Below are 9,348 nucleotides of genomic sequence, written 5' to 3' on the forward strand. Positions count from 1 at the left end.
TTTCATTAATAATATAATGCAATCTCTTCTAATTGACCTGTTAAATGGCCTACATGTTCAGCCTAAAAACATTCATGAATCTGAACACCACCAAAAACACAAACCCTCAAGGATGTGAATTTTTTTAACAAAACAAATGAGCCGTTTGCTGGACTCATAGATTTCCAGCTGTTGAAAGCATACAAATAATAGTCATTCACAATTTAGAGAAAGATGGAGAAACCATTCAGTTAGATTTTTAAGGTGCGTCTGAAAAAATAAAACAAAAAATTCTAACAGAAATTATAAAGCTATCACAAAATGTTTATGTAACCCTTTACACCAACCAGTAAAGTGCCAGAAACAGGATCTCCTGACTGAACATTTTCACCAACAAAACTGTGTCTTGTATATATCCATATACGTATATATATCACAGGTCTTCACCCCAAACACCAATAGTGCTTTTGACAAAATCTGACATAAAATAAAGCATCTAAACCTATAAAAACAAACCCAAAGTTTTATAAACCAAATATGCTTTTGTCTATGTTATTATTCTGTTAATATACTGTACATAGAAGCACATATGTCTTACATTTAGTGTTCTACATCTAGGTAGTTTTAGTATTTTACTTAATACTTTTTGCCTCTTTAGGGATTATCATAGCATGGAGGACTCCGTCAACAATAGAAGGGATATTAGAAAGAGTATCAGAGAATATGATGTGAAAACTAAGACTTACATGAAATCTTAGACTCATATAAAGTGTCTCTGCATCACAAAGAAACAATATTATAACACAGAGCAGTAGTTACAGGTTCCTGGAGTCTGTGCTTTCAGCGGAGTAGAGCGGCGTAAGGGAACGCAGCTGAGAATGTGACGGACCCCCGTCCACTGAGTGGAGCACAGATGATGGAAAAGAGACTACACCATGCAGATGTGGGTTAATATCCCTCAGTGTTTCCATCCCAACCGGCAGTTCTCCCATTTGATTGGTTACACCAGAGGGGTCCAGCAGGGGAGGGTTCCTGTCCTGGGAACACTTCTCTCTGTGAGCTTTCAGCATGTTGGAGAAGCGGAAACGCTGGCCGCATGTTTCACAGGGGTAAGGCTTCTCTCCTGTGTGTGTACGCCGGTGCCGCTTCATATTAGGACGACTTGTGAAGCTCTTCCCACAGATCTCACATATATATGGTTTCTCTCCTAGGAGAAAACACAGCAGATCTCTTAGACTTGCTGTATAAACGTTTTCAAAGTGCTATAAGTGTGTACGAGCGTCTCACCTGTGTGTGTCTTCATGTGCTCATCGAAATACTGTTTCATATTGAAGTCCTTCCCACAGCGCTGACACATAAACTGCTTGTGTCCGATGTGGACGCTCAAGTGAGAGCGCAGTTGGTACTTGTACTGAAATCGCTCACTGCAGACCTAAGACAAGGAGTGGACAAATTTCAAACAGGGCCAGCGACTGACAACGTGCACAGTTACTTCCTGGTTTCCGATAAGCCAGCTCAGTCATTTCCGGTCAACTGTCAAAATCAATAGTCCTATGAGTGGAATGCCAATGAATCCATTCAAAAATGATAAAGAAATGTTTTGTTTGTCTTCGAGGACCAAACGTCCATTTATATAGTTTCAAGAATAACAAATTCGAGTGTAAAAAATTAAGCGAGTGAATCTGATACACTGTGACGCGCGAGTCATTGCTGTGATGGACAGTGATAAAGCAACATTTTTTGGCACATTTTTTCAATCCATCTTTATGAATGAAAAGTGAATCTTTAAAGTGAATTTTATTGCACAGCTGTAGAGTTTAGAAATAATAAAGTCTTTAGAATATTATGTTTTAAAAATGTGTTCATGACTATGGAGGTAAGTTACTGATTATCAAGAATACTGTTATGATGTTACGAGATAGCAGTGTTCAGTTGTCAGCATTTAATGTCTAGGTGCTCTCCAAGGTGCTCAGCATATAAAACTATATGTTGTTAAATGAAACTGTATTTTAATGCCGCTATCATTATATAAGTTGTTGCAATTATTTTGTTTCTCAGTTTCCAACAAGAATGAAGCAAGAGAGGTTTCTGTGACCATCTCAGTCTCTATCTAAATATACCACAACATCAAATGATTCATTACCGTAAGTTTATGAGTTGTATATAATTATGCGTAAGTTTTAAAGACGTTTCTGTGCATTTGTTCGGTTGACATAATAAAACAGAATGTTTTTGTCCTGGATGCTGATTGGTTAATTCAGCTGTTCTAAAATATCCTATGCTTGGATCCAGAAACCCATCTTCACCCAGTTATTGTTTATGTTATATTCACATATCAGTATAGTTAAAACTGATTTTTTTTTAAAATACTGTTAATAACAATGGGCAGTGTTTCAAATTGGTAACTAATTTATTCGTTTAATGTTTTTGATTTTCTAAAAATAACCTGCTCATAAGAATAATTTCTTCAATTATCAGACTACACTAGTAATGTTTTGGTTGTTATATTGTGCAGCCAGTCAGGACAGCTCAGTAGAAAGTCGTTTTTGATGTTATTTTTTTGTATATTAACATTTACACACACACACACACACATATATATTTATGTTTAAACCGAAATAATGTCCAGAAACTACTTGTTGTTCTACTTGTATATATATATATATATATATATATATATATATATATATATATATATATATATATATATATATATATATATATCCTCAAACTATGTAGTCAGATAAATCTTAGAAATATAAAGTAAAAATAATTCTTGAGATTTTATGAATCGGAATTGTTCAAATCAATATAGAAATTATTCTGAAAAATGGTTCTTTACCATTCCCTATTGTTTACTTACTGGCATCAGTGACTATATCTGATAGTAATAGAAAGACACTTGAATTTGCTTAAAATATTCAATTAGCTGAAAAATAAATCATTGTTACAATAAATTTGAATGTGTTTTTATGAAGAAATAATGCCAATAGTCCCAGCTTCATCTACTTTATTGCTTAATTTGACCTTACCTCACACTGGAAAGGCTTCTCTCCTGAATGTTGGAGAGAGTGGACCTTCAGTGACATGCTCCTTTTAAAAGACTTGCCACATGTCTCGCAGGTAAATGGCATCTCTTTCGTGTGAGCTGAACAAGACAGTGATTAGTCAGATAATTAAAGTTTACTGTTTAAAGTATAGACTATGAGTAAAGGTTTGAGAGAGAACATGGCAGTAACACAACTCACCAACCATGTGCTTGCGTACATGAGCCATTGTGTAGAATTTCTTCTCACAGATCTCACAAGTGTACTTCTTCTCAGCGTAGCCATGAACAGTTTTATTGTGCTCATGGAGCGACCAGAGATTCCTGAAAGCTTTTCCACACGTTAGACACTACAAAATGAGACAAAGAGTGAAAGCAAATGCAATCATGTCCACTGCATTAAGTTGTGCATTTATATAGATTTGAATGTTCCTGGGTCAATTACAAATAAAAGTGTCTGCAATAAAGAAATACTGAAATGGGTAACTTTACAACGTTTAATTTGTTAACTATATTCAATGCTTTAACTAACATCAACTAACAATAAACAATACATTTGTTACAGCATTTATTAATCTTTATAAACATTAGTTAATAAAAATACAACTGTTCAATATTAATCCATGTTACCTCAGGTCCATTTACTAACGTTAATAGATATAATGGTTATATAATATATAATACCTTATTTTAAGGTCCAATTCTCCCTATTAACAAAACATTAACTACGACATTTGACTCCGCAAACTCCTAATTTGCTGCTTATTAATAGTAAGGTAGTTTTTAAGTTTAGGTATTGGGTAAGATTAGGGATGTAGAATATGGTCATGCAGAATATTTGCTTTCTAAGTACTAATAAACAGCCAATGTGTTGTTTATAGGCATGCTAATAAGCAACTAGTTAATAGTGAGAGTTGGTCCCTAAACTAAAGTGTTACAGATACACATTTTAATAATGCATTAGTAAATGCTGGAATCATTGATATTAATTAAGGCTCTAGAAGTATTTTTCATTATTAGTTTATGTTAACTAATGTGTTTAACTAATGTAAACAAATTTGACCTTATTCTGAAGTATTACCAAACATTTGATATTCAGAAATATGTATTTTCTGTATTCATGTTGGTGAATTCATTTATATATATATATATATATATATATATATATATATATATATATATATAAGGTTTTCAAATGTCATTATGAATTTAAAAATACATATTTGTGTATAAATCTGACAAATTCTTAATTCCTAATATTAAGTTTTAAGCCTACCTGTATGTTCTTCTCACAGTCGGTCTGCTGATGCAGCAGTAGCTCGCTCTCCATTAGGAAGTGTTTGCTACACTTGTCACAGATATGCTTGTGGTTATGTGTCCCGTTCATGTGTTTCTCCAGGCACCGGCGGTTGTTGAATGTCTTGGGGCACCACACACAGGTGAAGCTCTGAAACTCTAAGCTGTCCTGGTCCAGATGCTCCTCACTGTGCCCTCCATCTTGCCTCTCTCTCACACTTTTTCTCTTGGAGACCATTGTGACAGCATCAGCGGAAGCTCGGGTTTGTCGTACTGGTCTTTCAGACATAAATGCAGGTAATGTGTATTCAGCTTCCTCTTCACTGCTGCCTTCAAGTCTTATATCATCATCTTCTTCACTTTGCACACATTCATCTTCTTCCTCCTCCAAAGCCACATTGTCTCTAGATTCCTCAACATTCTCATTACTCCTCCTTTCTTTGCCAGGAAGCTGTTGTGCTGAGGGCGACTGAACTGGAGCGCTTCCCTCTAAACCTTTGGACACATTAAGTGTTTGGTTGTTCAGGTTCAGCTCTACAATAATTTGCTCTCTATTAAATGAATCAGGATCTTCAGGGTCCTTCAGGTTTTCTGTTTCCTTCCCTTCTATTTTACAAACACCTACTTGCACTGGACGCCCATCGCCAACCTGAACAGCATATGGGTTTGCTTCACTTTTCCCTCCATGGATCCTGGCACAGGTCGGGTCCTTCTCTTGCTTAATCTCCATGTGGAAGTTCACCGGGCTGCTGTTGGTCCTGCTCTGAGCGCTGACTTCCTGTTGGGTTTGGTCCACAGAGGGACTGATTTCCAGCAAGCCTCTGGTAATGAGTTCCTTGCAGGAAGTGGCGACGTTACTCATCTGAAGCACTGTGGCAGCCTTGAGCACATCTTGGGCATTGCAGCTGGAGACCAGCAGCTTGGAGGTGTAGATGAAGTTGAAGATCTGCTGCAAGCCTTGAGGCTTGAGGGTCTCCAGAGAGAGTTCCACGCGCCGCAGCTCCTTACTCGACGCAAACAGTGAGTGGAAGAAGGGGCTGTAGGCTGCTAGGACACCCTTATGGGCCTGGAAAGAAGTCTGGTGGTGCAGGAGGACAATGTCTACGTCACATAGATCTGGCTGAAACAGACGCTGCTTGTTCAACCTGTCCATTAGAAAGGTGCAGTGAAGGGCCACATCCTCAACGAGGGAGAACTCTGCAGATGGATGCTCAGAAGTTTTCTCCACTATGAGCTAGAACAGAACATCAGACTGAACTGAGATTCGCATCAACTTCATCGTTTAAATGTTAGATATTGATTTACATTGCAATCGAACAACAGGCGGGTGTTAATTGTCATTTAAAAGGTAACTCTCAAACATATTACACATTTAAAATTCTATTTCTAATAATATAAAACTTTTTCCAAGCAACATAATTTATTATATTATAATTTTTCTAAACAACATAATTTATTCAATTATATTATTGATTTATACACTTAATTATATTTAATTTTATAATGTTATAGAGCAACATTGCATTTGAATTACATTAAACATCTATTTCAATCAATTTCATCAATAAAACAGAGATTTCATGAAACAATGTAACAGTAACAAGTAGTGTTATGGCAACAGTTTAAAAGTTAACAGCCATTATATTTTTTATGAAAAATGTAACAATAACCAGAACAACTAGTGTGTTTGTGTGTGTGTGTGTACAGATAAAGAAAGATAAAGTTGTTGTCATCAAAAATGCCATTGTCTACACTACAGTGCTCATGAAACCATGCACTACAGTTAGCACTAATATTATAATATAGTCATCCAATTATACAGACAAGCAAATATTGAAGATAAAATATTCTTTATATTATTCGTTAGATAAAATATTCTCTTTTATTTCTTTCATAATGTCAAGTTTGATATTTTTATCTTTTGTTTAATTATATTATTATACGTCCCAGTTCTACTATATATACCAACATTATTACAAACAGACAAAACAATAAGTCACGGTATTCTCTTAAATCATGAACTATGACAGATAGCTACTCTCTCATGAAACAATATGCAAAATAAAATTTAAACGGACACCTTTGTTTTCCTTCTGTAGCCCTAAAGGGTTCATAAAAGTACCATACAAGTACATTTTACTATCTTTAGGGTACATATTACCACTCTAAGGTCTACTAATAAATATGTTTTAGAGGTAAAAAAAAAAAAAAGAAAAAAAAAAAAAACAGTTACAAAGGTGTACCTTTAAGGTAAGACGTTTTTTCCCCCCTACAGTAAGTGTAGTTTTAACTAAGGTTTGTATAGAAAATTTGAACAGCTGTTTCGATAATAACATGAATTACACCAGCATCTTTTCAAAAAGTAGCAAAAAGTTGCTGAAGGTCTCGACAGATGTGGAGGCTGCATGATATCAGCACATCTGCATGCCATGCACATCATCTTTGAGATGTGACTGACGTGTGTCAGGTTCTACAGGCCGCTCGAGTAAACAGTCAGAGATCTGTGAGAGAAGGAATGGTCTTACTACCATGATGCTTCAGTGCTCTCTGCCTCGAAGGAGCACCGTCTCGCCTCCTTAGCATTTCAATGCTTGGTTTTCAAGAAATTAGCCGTCTTATATCCGCTCTGCGTTCTTCTAACCATTTTTGACATCTGTCCTTTTTCTCCATGTCCGCATGCAGAAGGGCTCGCACTCTCGGCCGGGGGAGTGATGATGATTGGAGGTCGAAAATCATATGGGTCGTTTTGTCTGCAGCTTTAAAGCGACAGGGACGTGATTAAACGAAGGGAAAACCACTATCCGCCGCTTTCGAAGCGAAGTTATGGTTACAAATGGCAGAATTAATCGCTTAGGTAGAACACATTTTTGGATGCGTCCAAACGGTCTCCTTGAACACCTGGCGCCCGCTGCGCAGTCGGAGCCCACAGCGGCGGGGTCAGCGAGTCCACAGCGGAGCGGAGTGAACCGGTTCACCGCGGACAGAGCCGCACTGCGGCCGCGCGGGGTCGCTAGAACACAACTTCTCGGTGGACGCTCTTATCGAAGGCACCGTTGCGCTCACAGCTGTTCCTGAGATGTTTCTATGACCCCCCAACCACAATTTATTGCATCTATGAAAGAAAGTTACTTTTTATGTATTGAACATAAATATCTAGTTTATCATACCAAAGTGTTTATTAGTGTCAGACTTGATCCCAGATTTGGTCTCTGCTAGGTAAAAATCACAAACAATCAAAAACGCTAAATCCAGTCTAAGCTGGTTGGCTGGTCTTAGCTGGTTTAAGATGGAAGTTGCTGGTTTTGCTGGTCTCCCAGCCTGACCAGCTGAAGAAGTGGTCAAAACCCCTCTAAAACCAGCCTGCTGTCCAGCTATGACCAGGCTGAATGATCGGTTAAAACCAGCTAACCAGCTTAGGCTATTTAGTATAATTTTAGGCCTGTATAGTAGAGTTTAGTTTAGTGCTGTAATGTAGTGCAGCTGACATTAGCTCTGCTTGTTTTAGTTAATGTAATGTTTTTAGGTTTTGATAGGAAGAAATCATAATCAGCTCGAAAACACTGTGCATGAAACACTTTCCTATTGAAACAACATCAAAATCTGCTTCGACAGTAAACTGTGCAGAGCTGTATTAAGGGACTGGATTTGAAATGTATCTCAGCTGAGTGCATTATTTATGTTTATAGTTAGCCCTTATGAATTCTATATTTAATTGATGTCACTTATAACATATTATTATATTTATTCATTTATTTATTTTTGTAAATGGCCCACATATAAAGTCCCATCGGGCTTACTGATATTTAATTCATTCTATAAAATATCTAGACTAAACTCGTGTCGTCTTAACCTCTATATGAGACTGTAGTTCTATAATGTACAAATAAATAAATAAATAAAAACGAAATGCCCTAAATATAGACATGCAAAAATTCTAAAATGTTTTATTCTTATTTTGTGCAATAAATTTATCCTGCATTCTATTGTCAAGATTTTTATATGTCCTTTAACTGTTAGTTTTGCAGTCATTCTCTTTGTCTTTTGTGTTGTTTAATAATGCACAGTGTGTGCTGAAAAAAAAAAAAGTAACGGCTCTGCTGTAACACATTTAGTGTTAAACTCTGTCAAAAGATTAGAGCCGCTGGACATCAGAAAAGTCCTCAAGAACATGGTGTAAGAGGAAGGTTGTAAACCTTACAGTGATGTAGACTAAGCGAATAAACATAAATCACAGGGTCTATAAAAACTTGTCAGTAAAGGGCATCTAAAAATAAGCCTCTCAAACAAAGATGGTTAATGAGTTATGTGAATATAATTATAATATCCCATACAGTCATTGAACATAATTTCCATTTGTAAACCATTATCAAATTCCATTTGATGAGGCTTTTGGACATGAGAAGGGGTTGCATGCTTATATAATTAATATTTATATTGTCTTAATTAAAATGGTGTGAATCTAGGCTTAGTTTTCAGCCCTCCTCCGATGGGAGTCATTCAATCCAATTCAGTGTAATCCTGGGAGACACTGCTCCTGTTGGCTCATCTGCTCACATCTAAAAACATCATTTTGTTTATGCATTGAAGATCTCGCTGTAATTTTAAACCACGCTTGACCAGGCTGAGTTTGATTAATCTGTCCGGTGTGCTCACTGGTTCAGACACTGAAAATGATGCAAGGAGATTTACACAAAGGGGTGAAGATTGAGAAAGTGTTACGAGAATAATTTAAAAAGGGGTTTGATAGATAAATGAATGACAGATGTGTTTTAGAATGAGTTCTCCTTTACCTGTCACTTTCTGGTTTCTCTCACTCCATCACTCTTGCACAATATTTGATTTAAACTTCATGAGAAATCCACAGTATAAGAAAAGAGAACAGTTGCTACTGTGGATGAATTAATGCCAGAATTAACACAATCTGTTCAGTTTTTACACAGAAACAAGATGGATGGAACTTAGAAAAGGCAATTACCTGTTAAAACTGAAAATCTGTGCTGGTGATGATCTGTTAAATGTAAAAAAAA

At 36.4% G+C, this 9,348-nt stretch overlaps 1 protein-coding gene across 2 annotated transcripts; it reads right to left on the reverse strand.

The window, feature by feature from the left end:
- Positions 1–44: 44 nt before the first annotated feature.
- Positions 45–9,338, reverse strand: LOC128027904 (zinc finger and BTB domain-containing protein 47). Of its 2 annotated transcripts, XM_052615724.1 has the most exons (7): positions 9,297–9,338; positions 9,112–9,209; positions 4,302–5,555; positions 3,228–3,375; positions 3,012–3,127; positions 1,267–1,411; positions 45–1,186 (listed from the first exon to the last, which is right to left on the reverse strand). In XM_052615724.1, the coding sequence occupies exons 3-7, from the start codon at positions 5,472–5,474 to the stop codon at positions 795–797; spliced, it is 1,974 nt and encodes a 657-aa protein (XP_052471684.1). In that variant the 5' UTR covers positions 5,475–5,555; positions 9,112–9,209; positions 9,297–9,338; the 3' UTR covers positions 45–794. The 2 variants fall into 2 exon arrangements, with proteins under 2 accessions (XP_052471684.1, XP_052471683.1); XM_052615723.1 differs by lacking the exons at positions 9,112–9,209; positions 9,297–9,338 and adding an exon at positions 6,850–7,339.
- Positions 9,339–9,348: the final 10 nt, after the last annotated feature.

The sequence above is a fragment of the Carassius gibelio genome, chromosome A2 (assembly GCF_023724105.1).
Source record: "Carassius gibelio isolate Cgi1373 ecotype wild population from Czech Republic chromosome A2, carGib1.2-hapl.c, whole genome shotgun sequence".
Classification (NCBI taxonomy): domain Eukaryota; kingdom Metazoa; phylum Chordata; class Actinopteri; order Cypriniformes; family Cyprinidae; genus Carassius; species Carassius gibelio.

Bases quoted from the DNA above. Each gene is read 5' to 3' on its own strand.
- LOC128027904 (XM_052615723.1), bottom strand. The intron at 3,128-3,227 runs GTGAGTTGTGTT...TGTCTTGTTCAG, and splicing joins TGTACGCAAGCACATGGTTG to CTCACACGAAAGAGATGCCA. The intron at 1,187-1,266 runs GTGAGACGCTCG...GTTTTCTCCTAG, and splicing joins GCACATGAAGACACACACAG to GAGAGAAACCATATATATGT.